Genomic DNA, 27,283 nt, shown 5'->3' with positions numbered 1-27,283 from the left:
GTGATAGATAGCACTTGCAGCAGCTTCAGGAATTGGAGCCCATTCTTAATTACATTTAGTGAGCCGTCTTTTAAGAGAACTAGAGGCCCGGTGCGTAGGGCCCCTAGGCCTGGCCGGTGATCAGGGCCAATCTGCGAGGCGACTGGGGGGCCCCAGCTGGCATCCACCTTGGCTGGCCTGGGGCCTGCAGGCTGGGGGAAGCTCCTGCATTGAACATCTGCCCCCTGGTGGTCAGTGCAAATCATAGCAACCAGTTGTTCTGCCATTCGGTCAATTTGCATATTAGGCTTTTATTATATAGGATAGGATCACTTATCTTCAGGGCCTTTTGCACACCTCAAGTGGTATGGAAACATTTGAAAAACCTTTGTCTTTTATCTCTGGCTTATATACTCCATAGATGAGGCGACTCTATCAAGAACCTTTCCTTCACCCCACCATTCCGTCTGTTTGGAACATTCTCTCTGATCTTCTCTGGGTTAATCCTATTCACCTTGTGGTTCTCAGACTTTTTGTTTTCAGGATTCCTTTATACTCTTCAAATTACTGAGGAACCAAAGAACTTTTATTTGTATGGATTATATTGATTAATATTTACCATATTAGAAATTAAAACTGAGTAATTTAAAAATATTCATTCATTTTAAACAACAATAAATCGCATTACTTTGTTAATATAAATAATATATTTTTCACAAAATAAGTATTTGTTTTGGAAAATGTGGTTATAAGAGGCATTGTTTCACATTTTTTGCATGCCTCTTCAATGGCTAGCTATTGAAGACAGCTAGATTCTCTTATCTGCATAGGATCTCTTGTGATATCACACATTAGCTAGCCTCTGGAAAATTATTGTACACTCCTGAAGAGATGAAACTGAAAAAGGCAAATAACAACTAAGTATTCTCATGAAAAGATTTTGACCCTACGGGACCACTAAAAAGATCTGTTTCTACTCTTTCTGATTAGAGATCATGTGTGGTTTTTGTTCCCAATTATATTTCCAGCTCTTAGCACAGGGCCTGCCCTGTATTGGACATTGAGTTAATGTTTGAATAAATAAATGAGTGAATGAATTTGGATTAACAGACTTCTTGAATTCAACTTGATTGTGGATTTCTCTTAAAATGTAAGGCCTTCTCTGAATTATGTTCTTGGGGCCTATACTCACAGCACGTTGTTTTAGGCTCTGGCTATTCCTAAGACTGTTGCAGAGCCATTACTCTCTGGATCCACACAGCGTTCTGCTTGTACTCTGTCTCATCCATTGTATCCCATTATATTTCTTAGTTTACCTTCCACCTCCCACCCCAGGTTCTTAAACTTACTGAGAATAGGAACTGTGACTCATTTATCTTTTGAATCCTTTTCTTCATGCCCAACTTTGGGACTAGCATATCTTGGCATATAGTAGACACTAAAGCAATTGCTGAAAGTGGCACATTTTATTTGAAAAGGTACATATGCTACAATTGCAAGTAAATGTAAAAATTTTGACCTAAGAGAGATCATATTCCCAATGCATGAATTACTGACAGGTTATCTATTTCTAAATTGTTTTGCACATCACTTTCTTATAGGGTATTTTGTTAAGTAGTCTGATTACCAAGAATCATGGTGCTCAGATGTTTTTTTAAAAAAACAGTTGTCATGCATGGACACTTTTCAACAGATATTTGAGTTATATACATATGCCGAGTACTGTGGTGTGCATTGAGGTTATAGCTGTGAACAACATATACTTGATCCCTGCCCTCAAGGACATATGGTCTAGCAATCTAGTTCTGGAGTCAGCAGACTTTTTCTGTAAAGGGCTGAATGGTAAATGTTTAGACTTTGTGGGCAATATGATCTTGGTTATAAATACTCAGCTCTGCCATTGTGGCCCCAAAGTAGCCATAGACACTATGTAAACATGAATGTGGCTATGTTCCAGTGAACCTCATATACAAAAACAAGATGTAGAACAGATTTGGGCTGGGGGCCATGGTTTACTGATTGTTGATCTTTTTATTTGTTTATTGGTCTGTGTCTCTCACTCATATATCCACAACTGCAATTTTCATATTTTCAGTGGCTTATTTGCTCAGTTAGCTAAGGTGAGATTGTCAAGAACTTGATCTCATGCAAATGACTAAAGCTAATAGTTGTTATTTTCTTTTACTCTTTTACCAGGACATTTTATTTCCTTACATCAAAGAAAATGTTAAAGAGTATTTGCAGACACACTGGGAAGAAGAGGAATGCCAGCAGGATGTCAGTCTTCTGAGGAAACAGGTTGGGACATTCTATTCCATTGCTTCCACATTCCCAAGTATCTTAGAAATAAAGATGCTTAGAGACTCATGCTCAAGCCCTTCCTGCTTGGAATGCAAAAGGTTTTGCAGTCTTTTCACATTGTTCACTAAAGTCTCCCAGGGATAGCACCTCATCACCTCATTCTTTACTCTCTCTGCCTCCTGGCATGAGCCCCCGCTGAGGCCTGCACAGTGCTTGCGGGCCCTCACATCTGCACACCGCCTCCAGACCTCTTACCCCAGCTCGCACTTGGCCCAGCCCTCATACCTGCCTCCGTCTCTTGTGCTCTGTTTTCTGTCCAGTTTTCAGTCTCTATTTTCCCCTTACACATTGTGTGCAGTGGCACTCCTTTTTTTTTTTTTCTTAATTAAAATTGCTTCAGTGGCAAAGATCTTAAATACTGTGCAGAGCTAACTCTGTGGCACTTATTTTCTAGTTAATTTTCTACTTTAAACAATGTGGAATGCTCTCTGAAATTTTTAAGGTTAGGAGTTAGGATTGGAAATATAATCATATTCTTTGGGACATGGGGTATTTGAGTTTGTTAGATTTTCTAGATAACTCCAGGTTAGTCTGAAACACCTCCCCTTACCTTTTTTGTTGTCTCGACACTTGTTGAATCATATGTACATCTATCCTTGCTGTAGGATGTGTATCATCGCTTCTTTAGAGTTTGGACATAGGCGTTCTCACATTGTCAGTGTTTCAAATAGCTGTTAGAGTTTTTATAAGATGTGAGAGATGGCAGGAGACTGAATATGAAGCAACCCCAGACATTACTTCACTAGCTTCTTTTCATTGAATTCCAGACATGGACTGATTTGAAGGTTTTCTTGTGTGTGTTTTTTCTTTAGTTACAGTGCAGAGAAAATTATCAGATTTCATTGAGTCCTGGTTTGTTCATTCTAGTAAGTGAATCAACAAACCAGGTCTTAACTGTATCATTTTATCATGTGCTGTCTCTCTTCCCACATACATGCCTCTCAGTTTAAATTTTAGCTTTAGCAATATAGGGAAGATCGTGTAAATTATTAATTATAATCCATTTCTTTTAGGAATCATTCAGATCAGCACCAAAAATGTTGGATCCTTTAATTTGTAACAGTGCTTGCTGCTAATGATAGTTGGAGAAAATTAGTAGGCTTGGTTTTCAGGTCTCATTTTAAGGACTCTTTTTTTCATATAAGTAAGAAACAAACTTCATGTTGTTTATTACTTGAAGGCTGAAGAGGACTCCCACCTGGATGGGGCTGTTCCGATCCCTGTTGCACCTGAGAATGGAGCAGATGACCTGCAACTGATGATCCAGGCCGTGGTAGATAATGTGTGCTGGCAGATGTCTCTGGACCGAAAGACTACGGCACTGAAACAGCTGCAGGGCCACATGTGGAGGGCAGCATTCACAGCAGGGCACGTGAAAGCAGAGTATGTAGCTGCTCATGGGACTCTGAACATTTCATCAGCCCCCAAACCAAATACATTTTCCACTAGTCCTCTTCTCCAGTGTTGCATGATTAGTAAAATAGGTAAAATCAAATTCTTTTAATTCTAACAAGTGAGTGTTTTATTTTTTCGAAGCTGGGATAAAGCATTTCACCCAGCTAAATTTCCCAAACCTGATGTTTGGCTTGGTGGGATGGTTAAAGAACTTTTAATCCAGTTTGAAAATAGCTTCCTGGGAAATGGTGACTTTCTTGAACTAAGTCAGATCTGATCCTTTGCTAAGAGTAACAGCATGTTGAGCTGCTTCCTAGGACCATTTGATTATCTATTTTCTGTTAGAGAAGTAAAATTATGCTCCCCGTCACTTTGGGGGTTACTCAGTGTCAGCAGTGCCACTCTTTCCTGTGCTCTTTGTCTTGGTTGTGGAGTTCCTAAGAATACTCCTGCTAAAGAAGACTTATGACTCCTGCGTTGCTAAAAAAAATTCTTAATAAGATACTGCTGCTAAGTATTTTAGCAGCAGTCCCTGATATAAACCCTAAGATCCAAGACTGTTTCCAGCTGCCTATGTTTTGTTTTGCAAGTGAGATGCCATTCCTTTATATACTTTACAAGGGGCTTCCACCTTTTTAAACAAATATATATATATACATATACATATACATATTTATATTTATATTTATATATATTTTATTTCAGAGAGGAAGGGAGAGGGAAAGATAGAAACATCAATGATGAGAGAGACTCACTGATAGGCTGCCTCCCACACACCCTACATTGGGGATCAAGCCTGTAACCTGGGTGTGTGCCCTGACTGGGAATCGAACCGTGACCTCCTGGTTCATAGGTTGGCGCTCAACCACTGACCCACACCAGCCAGACTGTAATCACTTTTGATTATCATAGTGGGGCTGTCAAAAACTATTTTTCTCTCCACTCAAATTATTGCTTCTGATCTGTGTGATCCTGCAACTCCGTGACCCTCTTACTAGATCTGCAGATGGAGGCCCTTCTCATGATGACCATTTGGGCACAAATAGAGAAACTTGTGACAACTATTTTGACTGGTTTTCATCTGGCAACATAATGTATTCCTGCATTTTAACTTGATTTTCTGTCTAGGTTCTTTGAAGATGTAGTTCCAGCAGTCAGGAAGTGGAGAGAGGCTGGAATGAAGGTGTATATTTATTCTTCAGGGAGTGTAGAAGCACAGAAACTATTATTCGGGTATTCTACAGAGGGAGATATTCTTGAGGTAGGTTACATGATAACTTTGTTCTTTGACATTATCAAAGCATGAAATAATGAATGTTACAGGAATATGGTACAGTTATAAGCTAAATCCCCATTCAGATAATTGCATTTATATATGCCAAGCACGTTGTAAAGGGAAGTGGGAAAACTGGGGAAATACATTATAAGCAAGAGTTAACTGTTTCTGTGTTAACCAGTCTTTATATCAAAGGTTCTTAAACTTAGCTGTGCATAAGGATCACCTGGGGAGTCTGTTAAACATGTAGATCCCTGGGCCCTGCTTCTGAGCAAATCTGAATCGGCAGGCCTGGGGTGGGGAGTCAGGCGTCTGCATTTTTAAACATTCACCCTAAGTGGTTCTGTGATATAAAATACAGCTAACAAGACATGAGCTAGCTTGTAAATCAGCTATCTTACCAGTATTAGGAAGTTGTCATCTGAAAGGAAACTAATGGCATGCTTCTTTTGGTTGTTTAAAGTAGAGCAGGTAAGATGTAAAGTAGTAATACTTGCCACTATCCAAAAAAAAGGGCTTTTTAAAAAAAAATTAAATCTTTATTGTTTAGATTATTACGGTTGTTCTTCTTTTTTTCCCCCCATAGCTCTCCTCCACCCAGTTCCCACCCCACCCTCTGCCCTTACCCCTCCAGTGGGTATACGATTTTTGTCCAGTTTCTTCCCACACCCCCACACCACTTTCCCCCCAAGAGTTGTCTGTCTACTCCCTTTCCATGCCCCTGGTTCTATTATATTCACCAGTTTACTCTGTTCATCAGATTTTTTATTCACTTGATTTTTAGATTCACTTGTTGATAGATACGTATTTGCTGTTCATAATTTTTATCTTTACCTTTTTCTTCTTTTTTTTTTTTTTTTTTTAAAATATATTTTATTGATTTTTTACAGAGAGGAAGGGAGAGAGATAGAGAGTTAGAAACATCGATGAGAGAGAAACATCGATCAGCTGCCTCCTGCACATCTCCCACTGGGGATGTGCCCGCAACCAAGGTACATGCCCTTGACCGGAATCGAACCCGGGACCTTTCAGTCCGCAGGCCGACGCTCTATCCACTGAGCCAAACCGGTTTTGGCAACCTTTTTCTTCTTCCTCTTCTTAAAGGATACCTTTCAGCATTTCATATAATGCTGGTTTGGTGGTGATGAACTCCTTTAGCTTTTTTTTATCTGTGAAGCTCTTTATCTGATCTTCAATTCTGAATGATAGCTTTGCTGGATAAAGTAATCTTGGTTGTAGGTTCTTGGTATTCATCACTTTGAATATTTCTTGTCACTCCCTTCTGACCTGCATAGTTTCTGTTGAGAAATCACCTGACAGTCCTATGGGTACTCCCTTGTAGGTAACTGACTTTTTTTCTCTTGCTGCTTTTAAGATTCTCTCTTTGTCTTTTGCTCTTGGCATTTTAATGATGATGTGTCTTGGTGTGGTCCTCTTTGGATTCCTTTTGTTTGCGGTTCTATGCGCTTCCTGGACTTGTAAGTCTATTTCTTTCACCAGGTAGGGGAAGTTTTCTGTCATTATTTCTTCAAATAGGTTTTCAATATCTTTCCCTCTCTCTTCTTCTGGCACCCCTATAATTCGGATGTTGGTATGCTTGAAGTTGTCCCAGAGGCTCCTTACACTATCTTCATATTTTTGGATTCTTTTTTTTTTTTTTCTTTTCCTGTTGGGTATTTTTTGTTTCTTCGTATTTCAAATCTTTGACTTGATTCTTGGGATCCTCTTGTCTGCTGTTGAATCTCTGTATATTTTTCTTTATTTCAGTCAGTGTATGCTTAATTTCTGGTTGGTCTTTTCATATCCTCCAGGGTCTCACTAAATTTATCGGCGGTTTCCAGAAAATTCTTGAAAAACCTTATAACCGTAGTTTTGAACTCTATATCAGTCGTTTGCTTTCCTCCATTTCTGTCATTTGTGACCTGTTTCTTTGTCTCCACATTTTTTATGCTTCCCTGTGTTGGTAGAGTGGCTTTGTGTGCTAGGTGTCCTATAGGTCCCAGTGGCTTAGCCTCCCCAATTACCTGAGGTGGACACTCTTGGTGCACCCCTTTGTGGGCTTTGTGCACAGTCTTGTTGTAGTCTTGTTGTAGTTAAGCCTTGATTGTTGTAGGTATCACTGGGAGGAATTGACCTCCAGGCCAATTGTCTGTGAGAATCAGTTGTGTCTGCAGTGGGAGAACTTCTGTGCTGAAGACACCCTTCTGGGGCAAGACTTGCTTCAGTGGGGCTTTGGTGCTCACTGAGTCTGCCCCCTGAGTGTGTCCCTTATGGATCTGAGGAGTTGTAATCTGGATGGTCCCACTCTGACCACTGGGTACACTGGCTCTTGGATCTAAGGAGGTGCTAATTTAGCCTCTGCCTGAGGCTACCCAGCAGGAGCTATGGAGAGATCTGCAGATTCCCCTTCCTTTTTTGGGGTTTGGAGGTGCCCAGATGAGACCTAGCTGTGAAGCAGTGCAAGCTGCTGTGGGGCCTTGGGTCTTCTCTTGGAAGTTCTGGGTCTGTCTGGCCTAGCTGCAGTTTGTTAGGTAATTTTCAGGTTGCAAAGGGCCTGGGCATTCATATGCAAAAGCCTCTGCCACAGCCTGGGTGGGGTGGGGTCTCAGGGAATCAACAGGGCAGAGCAAGCAGCTATGGCTGATCCTCAGCCCTGCCCTAAGAGGCCCCTCGTCTCAGTGTCCCAGTAATTGCTGCAAGCACCTCTGAGGGAAAGCCGCCCTCAAGTTCCGAGTTCTGCCTGCTGCCAGACAGTCCAGTTTCTCCCCATATGAGTCCTGGGTCCCCAGAGACTTCCGGGAACTGGAGTTCAGAGCATTTGGGGGCTTGTGACTCCCTCCTGATTCAAAAAGACAACCGTGTCCTTAGGTGCCAGCCCCTTTCCACACTCGCTCGAGCCTCCATACCTCTGCATTTCTGCAGCTCCTCTGAGTCTCAGTGTGCTTTTCTCTTTCCTTCTAGTTGTAGAATTTCCACTCAGCCAGCCTTCCTGTAGTTGTGGATGATGTCTGTTTTGTCTTTTCGTTGTATTTTTGAAGTTGTTGTGGGAGGCAGCAATTTCCGGTGTTTACCTATGCTGCCATCTTGGTTTCTCCTCAAAAAAAGGACTTCTTGACTGGAGCAGAGTACAAGGTGGATTGACTGTTTCTGGTACTTTGGAGAGATACAGATTTTACTTTAGCAGAGCCAGCATTCTTATGTAAGAGAACTGGGTACATCATTAAACAATTAAAAGTTAAGGCCACCTATTAAATTTCTTGTTCATGAAAAGATTGTTTTTTTTTTTTGTTTTGTTTTTTTTTTTGTTTTGTTTTGTTTTTTTTTTTTTTTTTATAATTTTTATTTCTTAAAGTATTACAAAGAGTATTACATATGTCTCTTTTTTCCCCCCCATGACATTCCCCCGGCCCCTACCCCCCGCCCCCCCCGCCCCGTGTCTTGTGTCCATTGGTTAATCTTATATGCATGCATATAAGTCCTTCAGTTGGTCTCTTAATCCCCCCCCCAACCCTCCCCAGGCTCCCCATTGTAGTTTAACATTCTGTTCAATGTTGCTCTGCTTCTGTATCTACACCTGTTCATCAGTCCATACTGGTCCCCTTTATTTGTCCCAACCTCACTGGAGTAGTCTCAACCTCACCAGGGCCATCTGAGCCTCACCAGGGCCGTTTCAACCTCACCGGGGTCGTCCCTACCTCACGGGGGCCGTTCATGAAAAGATTGTTGTTAGCCCCTCTGTCCTAGCATCCCTATGCCCCCTGGAGGACAGGGTGGTCACTGGAAGGGATTCACTTAAGGGATTCAAAAAGAAATGCTAATTCAGTATACACTGAACTTAGTGGTACACAATAGGTCACTCAGCTAACTAGTTTTAAAATAAATATTTATTGAGCAGCAAGGATATATACTAGTTCTTGGGTAGAATCTCAGAATGTTTTAATCAGAAAATGAAAGTAAAATAACAACTTACTAATGAGGTAGGGTAAAGAAATCTGTTCATTCTTGGGTCAAAAGGAGTGAAACTTTCGTCAGTAGTGAAACTCACTCTAGTAAGTAGTGTGAGTACAAATAGTATTTTAAGGGTAGAAAGTAGGTCATGTATATTTTAAAAGATTTTGTATAAAAATTAATGCTGAAGAAAGCAAAGCAAGTAGATTGTAAAATTATCTTATATATGTTGATTTGGTAGTTTTCTCCTTTCAAATATTTATTGCTATAAAATCTTTGTATGTACTTTTTGTAGTCATCTCAAAGTTCTCTTGTACGTAGATTTTTCAGTTATATATTGAGTGAATGAAGTCACTATGATTGTATATTTCAGAGATAAGGGATAGAGACAAAGTGGTCCAGGTTACTAGTATAATTACAGCATCAGTATTTCCCCTTCTCTTTTTTCAGCTTGTTGATGGTCACTTTGATACCAAGATTGGACACAAAGTAGAGAGTGAGAGTTATCGAAAGATTGCAAACAGCATTGGGTGCTCAACCAACAACATCTTGTTTCTGACAGACGTTACTCTAGGTGAGGAATCTGACTTCTTACTCCAGGATGGGAGCTGAGCCCAGCACTGCAAACACATTGCCTCTTTAAAGAAAGTTTATGGGTGGACCTTTGAAAAATGAAAGTTTTATAAAAAGAAACAGTCAACCAGCCAACTCTCATTTTAACTCCTTATCCATGGTTGCATACCCATCCCTCTGTACTTATACACACAGGTGAAATGGGAAAATAAAAAGGATGACTTACAGGGTATCATTGTGGAAATGAGCATGCAGGCAAGAATATGATGGTAGGTGCATGGCTAGGTAAGGGCAATAAAGTCACAGTGCATCTGCATCAAACATATTTAGCAGCAGTGAGATCACATAACACACTCAGCCGATAAAAGAGAACTCTAGTTTGAGTGACTTTGCCTTACAGTCCATTCAGTTGGTGAACACTGCCCTGGCTTGACTAGGAGCCTCATCCCCACCTTCCTGAGGACCATCTTATTAGTTCCCAGGCCTTCAAGATTCACCTGTTTAAAGACAGCATCTTCTTTATCCAGCATGGCTCTCTTTATTTTAAACTAGGGGCCCAGTGCATGAATTCATGCACCTTAAAGGGAACTGTGGGCCACGAGGCTGCGGTGGGCACAGGGGCGGGTCTCGGCCCATCCTCCGAGACCCTGCCTGGCCCCTCCTGCCGTGGCCCCTGGTTCCCTGTCTCCCAGCAGCCCCGCTCCTACCACCGCTGCTTCCACGTGCTGACAGCACCGGCCCCACTTGCACCCGCTGACAGCGCAGAGTGATTAGGGCCGGTGCTGTCAGCAGTGCAAGCGGTGGTGGCTGCCCCAATTGCCCCTCAGAAGCAGGGGGAGGTGGAGAAGCCCTCAAGGGCAATCGGGGCTGGCAGCAGGTGCAAGCGCCCAGCGGGACATGGCACACGGGAGCAAAGAATTTTCAGTAATCACCAGAGGCTCGCCCTCATGGTGCCGTCGCTCACCTGCTCCACCATCCTGCCGCAGTGATGCCTGCCATGTTCCGCACCCTGCCGCCTGCTGCCGACGCCCGCCATGTTTCTGGTGGTCAGTGCACGTCATAGCGACCAGTGGTTCGGTTGTTCCGCCTTTCGGTCTATTTGCATATGAGGGTTTTATATATATAGATGGCATATTAGCAGATGCATTATTACTTTAAGGATTGAATGCACAAAGCAATGTATACTGTTCTTCATTGGCAATTTAAGTGATTTCAGGAGTGGTTTTGACCAAATGTAAAATACGTACCCAAGTACCTGTGTAAGACTGTGAGTCCTCTATAAAATGATAGAGGGAAATGGTAGCCAATAAGGAAACAGGCAGCAGCAGGCAAAGGCGGGGTTTGGGGGGGGAGGCGCGGGTGTCGGGTGTCCCTGCTGTTCTTGAATGTCCCTGATTGGTGAGGCTTTCCCACACTCCCCAGCCTGGCCCTAACCCTGGCTCTTGATTTTATGGTTATTCTCCTTAGAGTTGTGCATCTCCCCAGGGGCTACCTTTGGTGTGTTTATAATTGCACTTGTATTTGAGGGTAGTTCTATATATTTATGTTTCTTCCACTCACCTTGGGTTATACAAGTTTCACCCTCTGTTTACCCCAGAGCAGGGCTTTGTGCACTGTGCAGCTGCTCCACCACCCTGACTGCCGCACGCTGGGGAAGGCGGTTGGGGGAGAGACAGAGGGCAGGGGGATGCTCTCTTGCCTTGTCAGCTCCACGTGGCTCCTGGGCCCCTTGGGGGCAGCTTCAGCACCTAGAGGCAATATTCCTCCCTTCAGCCCTCTGTCTGTTGTCGCAGAACTAAAGTCACCCAGTCATTAGGACTTGCAGAGATGGGGCCCAAAGGCAAATCCGGTCTGCTGGCAGTGGCATCTTACCTGTGGTAGTGCGTATATTTTTTCTACTGCTGACCCTTGACCTCTTGGTCTCTTGTGTTAGGGAAGAGTTGTAGGTATATAATAACACGGATTAATTTGCTAAGTGGATTTGGAAAAAATCTCAACCAGCATAGATCATCCAGAATCTAGATGCCTTCAAGAAGCTATAATATGTTTTTTGGAGAAAGGGGTAAAACGGGCTTAATTTCACCTGACATACCAAAGACATTCAGTAATTGTGATTACCTTTGTTAAATTTTACACCTTGATGCATCTAGACTGGAACTTTTGACCTAGTTAGACAGTATTTAGTGGGGATCAGCACCTGTCCTGGCTTGGCTCAGCTTGAGTCTAAGGGTTTCTACAGATGGTGTCTCATTTTCCCACATCTTGGAAAGCTTTACATTTGGCATATCTGACTACACTGAAGTGAGACTGACAGATGCACAGACACACTGCTTTAGGGTTCATGGTGTAACTAGGTAGCCAGGCCGCTTAAATGTGCCATCAACAAACATTTCACCTGGTCTTTACTTTGAACTGTAAATGTTTGCCTATCAAACATTTTACTGCTTTGAAGCTCAATATACCCTCTTTGATTTTTGTGGGACTTTGAGTGTTGAGGTGGGGAGGTCGCTTTGTTGTTTCTGTGAGGAATGATAATTTTACTTCTTATGGAAAGGAGACAGGCCCTGTCCTGGTGAGTTTGTCTGGTTTAATTTGTGAATTGTTTTTCTTTAATCATTCACATAAAGGGGGCTGTTGAAGATGAAAATATGTGGTTTGTCCTATATTTAATTTCCTTAGCACTTTGAATGGTTAAGTTCCTGCAGGCTTAGAATTAGGGATCTGATTGTGGCTGGGGCTCTCCATAAAGTCAGCCTGTCCCAAGCATTCTATGATCCCCAGACCCAATGTTTCTCTCCATCCTCCACCTTTTGGTTACTATTAATAATTACAAATTCTGCCCTAAGATCACATATGGTTTCTTCATAGTCTTGTTTTCAGCTACATTTTTTTGTCTAGTTGCCATCGTAGTACATCTATAATTTCAGGTCTTTCTTTTTCCCTTAAGCCATTTCCTTTCCTTAGGGTGCAGTCCCCAAAATTATTCTTATTCTTTTTACAGACTAGAGATGATCCCCAGTTTGGCCTCACAATGAAATTGATTCCCTCAGAGTCCTCCACAAAGAGGTTTTATTTCTGCCCCTAGACTTCTGCCAGCCCCACACCCGGTAGTAAGGCCAGAACTGGGTCCATCTGTAGCTGGGATGGGGCCAGGCAGCTGGCTGCCTGCCTCACTCTTGTCTATTATCTCTGATCCTGTGTTTTGGTATCATATGCCCAGACTTTTATTGCCAAGGCAGAGTGGAGGACTAAATGATATCCCAAATAACACCCAGGCATAAAAGAGAACTGAGCCTGGCCTGTGTTTCTCAGTGGTTAGAGCGCCAGCCTGTGCACGGAAGGGTTGCGGGTTCAATTCCCAGTCATGGGCGTGTACCAGGGTTTAAGGTTCAATCCCCCACCCTGGTTGGAGCATGTGTAGGAGGCAACCAATTGATGTGTTTCTCACATCAATGTTTCTCTCTCCTTCCCTCCTTTCCCTTTCTCTTCCTCCCTCCCTCTCCTTCTCTCTCTTTTCCACTCTCTCTAAAAAGAAAGAGAGAGACAGAGAACTGAATGACTTTTTCCCTTTTGAGGAAAGGAAAGAGGTCCAGGGTTTTAAGTATTAGTGTCTCAGTATTGTATGAATAGAGCAAATAGATGCTTAGGAACAGAACTTGCCCATGGTGATGTAGGTAAGACGATGAATGTGGAACAATTAGCTAGTGTCAGGGCCCACGTGGATCGTGGATCATGATGGCTCAGCTTGGTGGAGACCCCAGGTTGCTCGTTAGGAGGAAAGCTTGACTTGAGGCATTCAGGCTGGGAACTGGCGGGGAGTAGGAGGGAGCTGCCTCTTCTGCTGGGATGAATGGCATCTGCAGAGTTTACCTGAGGAGAGGATTGTTTAGCGCTTTTTTTTGCCTTGGGAAAGGGACAGCCCTTTCATAGGAAGAGGAGAAAGACACCTGAGGTAGGTAGGAGGAAGAGACAGCTTGTCCCACTTCTCACTGGGATCTTATCTCGCAACACCACTGCTCTTTAATCCATTCGATGTTGCAACTGTTTTCCAAAGAGAAACTACTGAGGTGTTTTTTAATCCTCACCCAAGGACATGCTTGTGTGTGTGCGCGTGTGTGTGTGTATTTTAAAACTGATTTTAGAGAGAGGGAGAGAAACATCGATGTAAGAGAGAAACACCAGTCAATTGCCCTCCCTCGTAGGCACCCCAACTTGATATAGAATCCGCAACCTAGCTATGTGCCCTGACCAGGAATAGAACCTGCAGGTGTACTGGACAACACTCCAATCAACTGAGCCACCTGGCCAGGGCCCACTGAGGTTTTTTATACCAAACCTAAATTCCATACAGCGTGTTTCAGATTATTCCCGAGTTTTGCTCTGTCTATCCAAGTATGCCCCATCTTTCTGAACTGTGTCCTACCTCCCACCCTGACTTGCTCCATTCTCCCAATATTTACACATGTATTATGTTTGCCTACAGTGCCTTCTGCCTCAAATACCTCCTCTTCTGCCAACTTGCTTTTCTTCAACTTTCTGATCAAAACTCACCCTCTGCAGAGGCATCATTTGTTAAATTGCAAGTCCTAATTCAGTAGTTCCATACTGGGGACCTGAGATTCCAGGTGATTCCCACTCTGCTGGTCCATGGACCACACTCGAGTAGTAGCACTGTAGACCAGGAGCTGGCACACTTGTTCTGGACAGGGCCAGGTAGAACATACGTTAGGCTTTGCAGGACACTCAGCCTCTGTTTACAAAAACAAGTGGCAGGCCATATGTAACTTGCTGACCCTTGTTCTAGAGCACAGACCACAGAGTCAGAGTAACAATTTCAAACTTTAGTTCTACCTCCCTAGCTCTCAGTTTCCATATCTGTGGAAAGGGGTTAGTAATAGTAACTACTTCAAGGTTGTTGTAAAGATTTAGATGAGAATGGAGCTCCATGAAGGTGGGAGCCTTGTTTTGTTCTCTGTTTCTAGAACAGTACCGGGTACCTGTTAGGTGCTAAATTAAGAGCTGTTACCTTTCAGATGGAAACAAGATGAAGAGATACATAACCCAAGGCATTTTAGAGATATTTCCTGCAATGTCTAGTTTTATTTTACTAATCCTGTTCTTATTTTTACCCACTATGCAATCACAGATCACAATCTATTGAGGGAGGAGAGTGACAACAGATAATAACTGTCACTTCATGTTGTTGCAATAGAGCTAAAATACAGGGGTTGAAGGAACACATAGGATGCCCTTAAGAGAGCTTCTGGAAGATGAGATATTTAAATTGAATTCTAAAGACTAGGAATTTGCCAGGCAAAAAAGATGGGTATTCTAGTCAAGGGTTGTGATACTTTTGGGCTCAGGTTGTGAGAGCAGGTATTTCATCTTTATTAGGTCCTAGGATTCTATTTTTCTCATCTCTTCTTAATTGGTATTTTCCCCAGCAGGCTGCCCTTTGGGGATACAGTTCAGTTCTCTGTAGGACTAATGGGAGGGAATGGAACAAAGGTGTGGACAGAACATGGCTCTGTCCTGCATTCACTGTCCTGCATTCACATGTACTTAATAAAACTCAGAGGTCTGGATAGTTGCCAATGTAGCCTGTCATGTACAATTATATATTAAAAATTTTTATTACAGAAAAATTAAAATGATGTAATAAAAGAGAATAATATAGTCAGTACCTATGTGCCCTTCTAGCTTCAGATGTTATCAGATCAGGGTCAAACTTGTTTTTTACATTCCCACATCACCCTGATTACTTTGAAGTAAATCTCAGATCATATTTTTAAGTTTCTGGCATTCATTTTGATTTTCACAGAGGCCAGTGCTGCTGAGGAAGCAGATGTACATGTAGCTGTGGTGGTGAGACCTGGCAATGCAGGACTAACAGATGATGAAAAGACTTACTACAGCCTCATTACGTCCTTCAGTGAACTGTACCTGCCTTCTTCCACTTAGAGGATTTCCGAGGAAGACCAAACTGTCTCCACAGAGTCGCCCTGTAGTCTAGTTTTTTTCTAGTGGTAAAAGTAACTTACTTTTAAATGTACATATAAACACACGTATGTATGCATGCAAGTATATATGTGTGTGTTCAAATTACCTTCATAGGCACAGAAGTTGGGGGGAAATCTCAGTTTAGTGAGAAGGAAACTAATTAAAAATGCTTTACATGTAGAAATGGTTTGAAACCACAACTCTCTCACCCTTATTGAGGGTAAAATGTAGTTGATAGAAGAAATTACTATGATACAGATCTAATGTGTTACAGTTATCACATTATGGACCAAAATGGAAAGATAGGTTTGAGAAGTTATTCAGAAGCCTTGGTATTTTAAAAACTGGAAATATTTTAAAGACTTATTCCTAATAGTAATTCATCCCCCCTTTTAATTATGATTTAAAAGATTATTAGCTGAATTTCAAAATATTAGCTTCCTTACCTACAGAAGATAACGTTATTTATTTCTGCTCCAAAAGAGACAAAATTGGGAAAGGAAGCTAGTTGAGTCCTGATCAATCAAACATCTATTACTTAAGAAACTTGCTAATCATTGTGGCACCCCCAGCAAGCAGCTGCTTTATCAGTGAAAAAGATGCAGTGATGTAACAGGTAAAATTACAAAACAGTTGTAATCACTAGATTTTATAGTTGCCCTTCTAACTCCTTCTTAGCACGGTTTGAGAATATATGTTATTGCTGTTTACTATTAAAAAAAAAGTTTACTGAAATCAGTTTATAAGACTTAGAAGAGCCCTACTATGTACTATTTTCCTCAAAATGAATGTGAGAAATGTTAATTTTATAACAGCATTATTTATCCTGGTTTAGTCCTAATGGGATGTCATGTTAATTTCACATTGTGATTAATAAAAACATTTTTTCTTTCAGTTTTATGTAAGTCCCTGAACTACACCACATATTGCCATAATCAAAAGAGAAACTAGAGATTTAGAAAAATAAGAATTTCATTTTAGTTTTTGCTTTATCGTGTGTGTTTTAATGGAATGCCATTGGAAATCATTGACTGTGAGTTATGTATACATATATGGTTAACCTCATTGGTCATTTTATTTGGATAGTAAGCGTTCAAGAAATGAGTGGGTTTCTTAGATTTTTGAGACTTATATTTTAGGTACCTAGGATAATGCTTGAAGGAGGCAGTTATTCTATTTAATCAAGAAAAACTAATGAATCCTGAAGGAATGATTTTTGGTAGTGCTCTGAATAAAGAAAGGAAGTAACCTTGCAAATATGAGAGAATAGGGACTATAAAAGATTTTTTATGTTGATAATTTTTATCTTCTAGTAGCTAATTAAGAAACCTAATGATTATGGAAATACAGAGGAGTAGTAAAAGGGAAATGAATTTATAGGAGTGAGTTGTAAATGATGGTAAAACCACAAATGTTAATAAAGGTTGAACTTCATACAATTTCTGAAAAAGCTCACGAAAAGGTGACAGAAAAGGCATCTCTTACAGAAAATAAAGGAATAATTGGAAAAGTAAGGAAGAAATGAGAGAAAATTATACATCATTATCTGGACTAGAAACGAGTTTAAGTATCTAGCCAATGGAGAATTGAGGTGGAGAGGTGTCTTAGTGGATTCAGATTGCTATAGCAAAATACCAGAGACGGTAGCTTATAAATGAAATTTTTTTTCTTTCTTTTTTTTTTTTTTATATACTTTTATTGATTTCAAAGAGGAAGGGAGAGAGAGAGAGAAACATCAATGATGAGAGAGAATCATTGATCGGCTGCCTCCTGCACGCCCCCTATTGGGAATTGAGCCTGCAATCCGGGCATGTGTTCCTGACCGGAATTGAACCCAGGACCCCTCAGTCCACAGGCCAATGCTCTATCCACTGAGCCAAACCAACTAGGACCGAAATTTTATTTCTTTTTATTTTTTTATTTTTATTTTTTTTAATTTTATTAAATCTTTATTGTTCAGATTACATTTGTTCCTCTTTTTTTCCCCATAACTCCCCTCCTCCCAGTTCCCGCCCCACCCTCCGCCCTCACTCCCCACCCACTGTCCTCATCCATAGGTGCACGATTTTTGTCCAGTCTCTTCCCCCATCTCCCATTCCCCTTTCCCCCCCAAGAATAGTCAGTCCATTCCCTTTCTATGTCCCTGATTCATTGTAATCACCAGTTCATTCTGTACATCAGATTATTTATTCACTTGATTCTTAGATTCACTTGTTGATAGATGCATGTTTGTTGTTCATAATTTGTATCTTTACCTTTTTCTTCTTCTTCCTCTTCTTAAAGGATACCTTTCAGCATTTCGTATAATACTGGTTTAGTGGTGATGAAGTCCTTTAGCTTTTCCTTATCTGTGAAGCTCTTTATCTGACCTTCAATTCTGAATGATAGCTTTGCTGGATAAAGTACTCTTGGTTGTAGGTTCTTGGTATTCATCACTTTGAATATTTCTTGCCATTCCCTTCTGGCCTGCAAAGTTTCTGTTGAGAAATCAGCTGACAGTCGTATGGGTATTCTCTTGTAGGTAATTGAGTCTCTTTCTCTTGCTGCTTTTAAGATTCTCTCTTTGTCTTTTGCTCTTGGCATTTTAATGATGATGTGTCTTGGTGTGGTCCTCTTTGGATTCCTTTCATTTGGGGTTCTCTGCGCTTCTTGGACCTGTAAGTCCATTTCTTTCACCAGGTGGGGGAAGTTTTCTGCCGTTATTTCTTCAAATAGGTTTTCAATATCTTGCTGTCTCTCATCTTCTGGCACCCCTATAATTCTGATATTAGTGCGCTTGAAGCTGTGCCAGAGGCTCCTTACACTATCTTCGTATTTTTGGATTCTTTTTTCATTTTGCTTTTCCGGTTGGGTGTTTTTTGCTTCTTCATATTTCAAATCTTTGACTTGATTCTTGCGCTCCTCTGGTCTGCTATTGGGTATAATATTCTTTATTTCAGTCCGTGTATGCTTAATTTCTAGTTTCTTTATCGTAGCATCGAGGGTCTCATTAGTTTTCGTGAGGCTCTCAACAAGTTTATTGCAAGCCCTCAAAATTGCGTTTTTTAGCTCCATATCCTCCATTTCTGTCATGTTTTTTTGTCTCCGCATTTTTTATGCTTTCTTGGTGCACACCCTTGTGGTCTTTGTGCGCAGTCTTGTTCTAGTTAAGCCTTGATTGTTGTAGTTAATGCTAGAGGGATTTGCCCACCAGGCCGACTGGCTGTGAGAATCACCTGTGTCTGCCCGGGAAAACTTCTGTCCTCTGGGGAGGTGCTAATCTAGCCTTTGCCTGAGGCTATCCGGCAAATGGCTCTGCGCAGGGCTTGGGCGGGTCGGGTCGCAGGGGATCAGCAGGGCGGGCGGAGGGAGCAGTTATGGCTGCTCTCAGTCCCATTCCCAGAGGCTCTGCTTCACAGAACCCCGGCAGCCGCTGCAAACTTCGGAGAGAAAGCTGCCCTTAGGTTCCAACTGATGCCGGACAATCCCGCTTCTCCCGTCTGAGTCTGAGTCCCTAGAGACTCGCCCAGATCTGGAGCCCAAAGTCTGAGACTCACTCCCGACTGAAAACGACAACCGCGCCCTCAGCCACCAGCCCGCTTTTCGCGCGCACCTCCGCACCTTTAAATTTTCCACACTGCGCCTCCTCTGAGCCTCGGGACGCTGCTGTCTTTCCTTCTAGTTGAAGAGTCTCTCCTCAGCCAGCTTTCCTGTGGTTCTGGGTGATGTCCGTTCCGTCTTTTAGTTGTATTTTTGAAGTGGTTGTTTGCGGCAGCAGTCTCCGGTGTTTACCTATGCCGCCATCTTTCCCCCGACCCGAAATTTTATTTCTTAACAGTTCTGAAAGCTGGGTCTAAGATCATGCTGCTGGCAAATTTAATGTCTGATGAGAGCCGTTTGCTCAGAACAGTTTTCTCTTTGTAACTTCACATGGTGGAAGGGACGAAAGAGCTTTCTTGGGCTTCTTTTTATAAGGGCACTAATCCCTTTATGAGGGTTCTGCCAAGGCCTCCCAAAGTCCCACTTCCAAATACATAAGTGTGTGTGTGTGTGTGTGTGTGTGTGTGTGTGGCGGGGGGCGGTGGATGGTTAGATTTCAGTATATGACTTTGTGGGGGACACAAACATTTAGTCTACAGCAGCAGTCACTTTCCATGGTAAGGGTACCAGAAAAACTAGTTTATATTGAATAGTTGATGACGGAAATAGATTCGAAAATTGCAGTATCAAATTCCGTTTGTCAAAGAGGTGTGGGAAAGGTGAGGGGACTATTTCTTAGGTCCTAAGAAACTCATTTACAATATGATAGGAAAGGATCTTTGGAAGACCCTTGAGTTGTAAAGGAGACTGGTCATGAAGGAAGAACATGCCTAGAAAGTGGGTTGTGAACTAGGAGGTAAATCCAGATAAATTTGTGGTCCTGAGTAAGGAAAGGAGGAAAAATCTTACCTGTAATTTCCAAAAAAGGACAAAGGCACTAAATTTTCTCAGCATCTTATTTGCAGAGCATACGAGGAACAAAGGCCTCTTGAAGTTGTGGCCCTTATCATTTCCCTTTGTCAATCCAGATCTACCTCAGTTGTGCTCTTTCCCAAACCCAAGTTGGTTTCTTAGAAGAGAAGCCTCAGTCAAAGGGACTTCTCTAATCTTATCAGCAACTCTGGAGTAGCAGAGCTTTCTGTTTGGCCTTCTGGAAGGCTGGGCCTTTGTTGCTAAGCTTAACTGGTGTCCACTTTAGAGTTTCAGAAGGAAAGGAAGGTAAAGAACCGTTGGTCTAGACAGGTGCACAGCAGCCTTTGCCCAGCAGATGGTGCTGTTTCTCCAGAGACCTTATCAAGTATGAGGCCACCAGATACAGGGATGGAGCTAACATAGCTTAAAGAGAAAAATAAGTCTAGTTCATTTATCCTTAAAGGCAATAGCATGATATTTTAGGAGTCAGAGTAATTTGGAAAAAGGGGCAGTAATACGGAGTGAAATTCACCCACTAATATTCCTCTTCTCCCTCCTCCCCTAAGTCAAATTTTCTTAAAAAGTGATTTTTGGCTGGTTTGACTCAGTGGTTAGAGGGTCAGCCTGCAGACTAAAGGGTCATGGGTTTGATTCCTGGTCAAGGGCACATACCTTGGTTGCAGGTTCAATCCCTGGCCCCAGTCAGGGTGTGTGCGGGAGGCAACCGATCAATGTGTCTCTCTCACACTGATGTTTTTCTCTCTTGCTCTTCTCTTTCCTTCCCTCTACTCTGTCTAAAAGCATCAATGGAAAAAGTATCCTCAGGTGAGAATGTAAAAAAAAAAAATTTTTGGAAAGCCAGTTTTTCTAGCTGAAGTATAAAAAGGACTTGTTTTCAGGTGTTTAAACTTCCCACCAGAGCACAAAGTTGAATTAATATATGCCAAAACAATTTATTATCCACCACTCATGCCCTGATGTCAGATGCTATTATCTTGCCCTAGCGGGTTTGGCTCAGTGGATAGAGCATCAGCCTGCGGACTGAAAGGTCCCAGGTTCGATTCCGGTCAAGGGCATGTACCTTGGTTGTGGGCACATCCCCAGTAGGAGGTGTGCAGGAGGCAGCTGATCAATGTTTCTCATTGATGCTTCTAACTTTCTATCCCTCTCCCCTCCTCGCTGTAAAAAAAATCAATTATATATATATATATATATATATATATATATATATATATAATTTTAAAAAGCCTTTAAAAAATGCTATGAAACCTAATTTAAGAGTAATTTGTAGTTTTTGCTAACACATTGGAGTAACTCTATCTAATAGAAGTAGAATTCACCTTCCTTACAGATTTAACCCAAATTGTTCATTCAGATATTGACAAAGCATCTATAATGTGCCCTGGATCTGTTGGGAAAATAGGATAGAGTGGCTTTATATAGAGGGTTGCTAAGAAGACAACATGTAATCTGAACGACATGAAAATGTAAGAAACTAGAAGGAAGAGCATTCCATGAAGATGGAAAGGCATATAGTAAATATCTAGGTCCATGTTTGGCCTATTCCGTAATTGAGAGAAGGCCAGTGGCTGGATTGCCATCAAAAAAGTGGGCAGAGCCGGATTGTTAGGGCTTGAGTTGTATTCTAAATGTGGTGGGAAGCCACTGGAGAATTTTAAACAGAAGCGGACAATGTGATTTACGTAAGGGAATTCTCCATTGGATGGAGAATGGGTTATAGGCAGATAAGAATAGATGCAGGAAAATCAGTTAGGTATAACAGGGTTTGAGTGCCAAGCCAGAAACCACTTCAGGTATCAAAGAAATTTAAAACAAGGAGTGAGGTGTTGACAAAATCAATGAGATGGACTAGAGTAGTAGTAGTAAGGGAGGCTGCCATTGGACTGTGGAGTTGAAAGACACCCTATCTCCACTTTAATCTTCATTATTTCCTTCTACTTGCTTTGGGTTTAGTTTGTCCTTTTTGTAGTTCTTAAGGTAGAAGGTTATTGCTTTGAGATATTTTATTTTAAATATGTTTTTATTGATTTTTAGGGAAAGAGAAAGGAAGAGAGAGAGAGAGAGAGGAGATAAAAACATCAATCGGCTGCCTCCTGCACAACCCCTACAAGGGATCAAGGTTGCAACCTGGGCATGTGCCCTGACCAGGAATCAAACCAGTGACCTCTTGGTGCATGGGTCAATTCTCAACCATGCAGCCACACTAGCTGGACAACTTTGAACTCTTTTAATGTAGTCATTTATACCTCCAAATTTCCCTCTAAGCACTGCTTTTACTGCATCCCAGAGGTTTTGGTATTTTGTTTTGTTTTCATTCATCTCAAAGTATTTTCTAATTTCCCTTGTGATTATTTCTTTGACCCATTGGTTGAGGAGTGCTTTGTTCAGTTTCCACATATTTGTGAATTTCTAAATTTCCTTCTGTTACTGATTTCTAATTTTATTCTATTGTACTTGGAAAACATACTTTATATGATTTTGATCTTTTGAAATTTATTGAGACTTGTTTTGTGGCCTAACATATGGTCTATGCTAGAGAATGTTCTTTGTGCACTGGAGAAGAATATGTATTCTGATGTTCTTGGGTGGAGTGTTCTATGCACATTTGCCAGGTCTAATTTATAGTGTTGTCTTCTATTTCCTTGTTGATATCTGTCTAGTTGTTTTATCCATTATTGAATGTGGAGTATTGAATATTCCATCTATTATTTGTTAAACTATTTCTCCCTTCAATTCTGGTTTGTTTGTTTTTTTTTGCTTTATTTATTTGTTTGTTTTGGTACTCTGTTTTAGGTATATACAGGGATAGGCAAATGTAGGGTTATAGTTGTGCAAAACAGTTTATTCTTGTATTATTTTTTGTTGTTTTCCTTCATTTAAATCATTTTTATTTTTCAATTACATTTGACATACAATATTATGTTAGTTTCAGGTGTACACCCACTCCAGTGATTAGACATTATATAATAAATCTAGTACTCATCTGACACCATACATTGTTATTAGAACATTAATAACTATATTCCCTATGCTGTATTTTACATCCCTATCACTATTCTTCCCAATAAATCTAGTACTCATCTGACACCTTACATTGTTATTAGAATATTATTAACTACATTCCCTATGCTGTATTTTACATCCCCATAACTATTCTTTAACAACCAATTTGTACTTCTTTTTTTTCCCCTTAATATATTTTTATTGGTTTCAGCGAGGAAGGGAGCGAGAGATAGAAACATCAATGATGAGAGAGAATCATCGATCGGCTGCCTCTGCATGCCCCCCACTGGGGATTGAGCCCACAACCCAGGTATGTGCCCTGACCAGGAATCAAACCTCGACCTAGTTCATAGGTCAACGCTCAACCACTGAGCCATGCCTGTCAGGCTCTTGCTGCTTTTAAGATTCTCTCTTTGTCTTTATTTAGGGACTTTATGATGTGTCTTCGTGTGGGCCTCTTTGGGTTCACCTTGTTTGGGACTCTGATTCCTGGACTTGCATGTCTATTTCCTTCACCAGTTAGGGAAGTTTTTTGTCATTTTTTTCAAATCGGTTTTCAATTTCCTGCTCTCTTCTCCTTCTGGCATCCCCATGATGCAAATGTTATTATGCTTGAAGTTGTCCCAGAGGCTCCTTACACTATCCTCTTTTTTTTTTTTTCTGTCCTGATTGGGTGTTTTTTGGGTTGTTTGTTTGTTTTCACTTCCTTATATTCCAAATTGCTGATTTGATGCTGGGCTTCATCTACTCTACTGTTGATTCCCTGTAAATTATTCTTCATTTCAGTTAGTGTATTCTTCATTTCTGACTGGTTCTTTTTTATGGTGTTGAAGTTCTCACTCAGTTCATTGAGCATCCTTATAACCAATGTTTTGAACTCTGCATCAGGTAGATTGCTTGTCTCCTTTTTCTGGAATTTTGTTCTGTTCTTTCATTTGGGACATGTTTCTTAGTTTCTTCATTTTGGCAGTCTCTCTGTGTTTGTTTCTATGTATTAGGTAGAGCTGCTGCGACTCCCAGGCTTGGTAGAATAGCCTAATGTAGTAGGTGTCCTGTAGGGTCCAGTGGCATGGCCTCCCTGTTCATCCGAGCTGGGCACTCCAGGTGCAACCCCCTGTGTGGGCTGTGTACACTCTCCTGTGTAGTTTAGACTTGATTGCTGTTGGTACGTCAATGGGAGGGATTTAGTCCCAGGCCGATGGGCTACAAGGACTGGCTGTCCTGTCAATTGCTGTTGGGTACAGTTTGCAACTAGAAGATGGATAAGTTCTGGAGATCTCATGCACAGTATAGTTAATATAGTCAACACTATGTATTACATACTTTAAACCTGATTTCTATATTTCTTTTTTTTTTTTTTACAGAGAGGAAGGGAGAGGGATAGAGAGTCAGAAACATCGATGAGAGAGAAACATCGATCAGCTGCCTCCTGCACACCTCCTACTGGGGATGTGCCCGCAACCAAGCTACATGCCCCTGACTGGAATCGAACCTGGAACCTTTCAGTCCACATGCCGACGCTCTATCCACTGAGCCAAACCGGCGAGGGCTCTATATTTCTTTATATCTTTTTTTGTTACTCAGTCCCCCATTACTGCCTTCTGTTGTGTTAGACATTTCTTGTATATCATTTTAATTCTTTTATTGCTTATTTCACTATATATTTTTGTTATTTTCCTAGTGGTTTCTCTGGGGATTATAATTAACATCTTAATTTCTTATAGGCCAGTTCTAATTAATACTGCCTTAGTCTTAATAGGATATAAAACTTTGCTCCCCTGCTTATGTTTTTGTCACAAATTACATCTTTATACATTGTGTGCCCATAAACATAGATTAATAGTTATTGTTTTATGCAATTGTTTTATGTCTTTTAATTCAGATGGAAGAAACAAAAGGAGCTGCAAACAAGTACATTCATACTTTCTTTTAATATTTCCCTATTGTATTAGTTTCCTAGAACTGTAGAGTACCACAAACTGGACGGCTCATAGCAATGGAAATTTAATCTTTCATAGTTCTGGATGCCAAAGGTCTGAAATCCAGGCATCAGCAGAGTTGGTTCCATTGGAGGCCATGAAGGAGAATCTTTCCCAAGCCTCCTGGCTTCTGGTGACAGCTGCATCCTTAGTGTTACTTGGTTGGAAGAGGCATTACTCCAATTTCTGCCTCCATCTTCATGTGCATCTTCCCTGTATGTGTGTCTTCTCATGGCTGTCTTCTTAGAAGCACGCCGGTAGTATTGTATTAGGGGCCTTATCTTCTCCTGCGAACGAATCACATCTGTGATGATTCCATTGCCAAATAAAGCCTTACTCTGAGGTTCTGAGTGGGAGCTCAGGACTGCTCCAACTAAAGGAGGACAACAGAGGTGATGGTTTGTGACTTTCCAGGCGCGGTTATGAAAGGATACAGCGTCTGTGCTGTTCCTCTTTCAGGAGCTGAGGTTTAGACACTTGCTCTAGGAAGCCATCTACCATGCTGTAAGAGAGCACAAATTAGCCCAGGTGGAGAGGAAGCAAGGCCCCAAACTGACCGCCAGCCTCAATCTCCAGACCTATGAGTAAACTTGCCTTCGGATACTTCCAGCTCCCAGCCCTCAAATCCTGTACCTGAGACCTCAGACATCAAGGAGCAGAAATAAACTCTGAATTCCTGACCCATAGAATCTGCACATAGTAAATAGTCCTATGCTGCTACATTTTGTGGTAATTTGTTAGGCAGCCACAGCAACTGGAACAGTCACCAAGTGAATCAAATGCTACCAAGCAGTGGCTTGACCTTCTAATCCCTTTCAGCACAGCTAGGCTTTCAAAAGGCCTGTGCCAGAGTGTGCAGTTAAGAGCAACAGATTGTCTCATTCTCTGTCCCTCCAAACAGTGACATCTGTCTTCCTAGACTTTGCAGGAGTCCCCGTCTTCCCAATCATCGAGGCTTAAAGCCTCAGAGCATCTGATTTTCCCTCCCCTTCGCCCTCTACGGACACCCCTTGCCTCACAAATTCATGCTTTTCTTCCCATTTCTAACAGCCTGTGCTTGAAACTCAGGAGTTCATTATTAGCTACAAAATAAAAGGCAATGGAATAGAAAATGACTACCAATAACGGGCTTATTGTTTCTAGATGTCATACTAGAAAAGGTAGTACTTAAAGCTTTCCAAGGGCAAGTAATGATAATGTTTATGGATAAGATGTGGAAGTCCACTGTATTTTGAGAAAGCTGTCTGCCCCCTACTAGGGCAATGCAAACAGCAAATCACTGGCTAGTCTCTGGAGTCCTTCGAGTTCATGAATTGCCTTTGTTCTGTGTTTAGTCATAGCCCTTGTCCTCCATTTCCTCTTAACTATCCTGGCTCCAAATCTAAATTTGGTTTATAAAAATCTACAGGTATTAGATGTTATCTTAATACTGACTGTTGAATAAATCTAGTTCCTCTTGCTACAGAAATATTTATTCAACTGATTACATCTTTTTCTGTATGCTGACCCAAACAGCATTTACTGTAGGGAGAGTTTTTGATGAGTTAAATTTAAAAATCTGAGTTTAACCTACAGTGTCAGCTCAGCTTCTTAAAAACAAAATATATACAGTTTTTCTCAGGATAAGGACCCAGTTATCCCCACTATTTTATTTTTGAAGATGGTAGCAGTAGACAAATTTTAGTATTATTTTTTAAATCTTTTATTGATTTTAAAGAGGGAAGAAGGGAGAAAGAGAAATATCGATGTGAGAGAGAGACATCAATTGGTTGCCTCCCATATGCACCCCCGAACTGTAACCTAGGTATGTGCCCTGACCAGGAATCAAACCCGCCCTCTTTTTGGTGCACAGGATGACACTTCAGCCAACTGAGCAACCTACTTAAGGCAGGTGTAATTTAAGATAAGAGCAAACTACATTTGCTAACAAATGTGGTGTATGTGAGAAATTTAAAAAAAGGAGAGAAGGATTATTTCAAAGTTTTCGTCTGAGCAACTGAGCTGAGTTGTCCTTAACTTAGATGGGAAGACTCAGGAAAAAATATTTTAAAGGTATAAGATCAGGATGTGTTAAACTTGAGGTGCCCTTCAAGTGGGGATGGTACAAAGGTAGTTGAATGTACAGGTCTGGCATTCAGGATAGAGGTCTGAGAGGTGGAGAGGTCAGCGTGCGGCAGATTTAAAGCTAGAAGTCTGATTGAGGCTCCCAAAAGAGTGAGTGTAGAGAGGAAGGAAGGACTCTGAGGATTGAGTCTCGGGCACTCCAATATTGGGATATCGGGGAGACAGCCCAGCCAAGGAGGTTGAGGAGGCAAAT

At 41.4% G+C, this 27,283-nt stretch overlaps 1 protein-coding gene across 1 annotated transcript in view; it reads left to right on the top strand.

The window, feature by feature from the left end:
- ENOPH1 (enolase-phosphatase 1) overlaps positions 1–16,267 on the top strand; it is a 30,424-nt gene extending 14,157 nt beyond the window's left edge. Inside the window, exons 2-6 of the mRNA XM_070394025.1 lie at positions 2,176–2,277; positions 3,521–3,723; positions 4,864–4,996; positions 9,410–9,533; positions 15,354–16,267. Coding sequence (XP_070250126.1) covers positions 2,176–2,277; positions 3,521–3,723; positions 4,864–4,996; positions 9,410–9,533; positions 15,354–15,493 — 702 coding nt within the window. The 3' untranslated portion in view covers positions 15,494–16,267. The remainder of the gene's footprint in view (positions 1–2,175; positions 2,278–3,520; positions 3,724–4,863; positions 4,997–9,409; positions 9,534–15,353) is intronic.
- The last annotated feature ends 11,016 nt before the right edge of the window (positions 16,268–27,283 follow it).

This window comes from Myotis yumanensis, unplaced genomic scaffold (assembly GCF_028538775.1).
Source record: "Myotis yumanensis isolate MYYU_CA2020_CCGP unplaced genomic scaffold, mMyoYum1.0.hap1 SCAF_1, whole genome shotgun sequence".
Classification (NCBI taxonomy): domain Eukaryota; kingdom Metazoa; phylum Chordata; class Mammalia; order Chiroptera; family Vespertilionidae; genus Myotis; species Myotis yumanensis.
The sequence above is the reverse complement of the archived record's forward strand: the minus strand, read 5'-3'. Positions and strand labels throughout refer to the sequence as shown.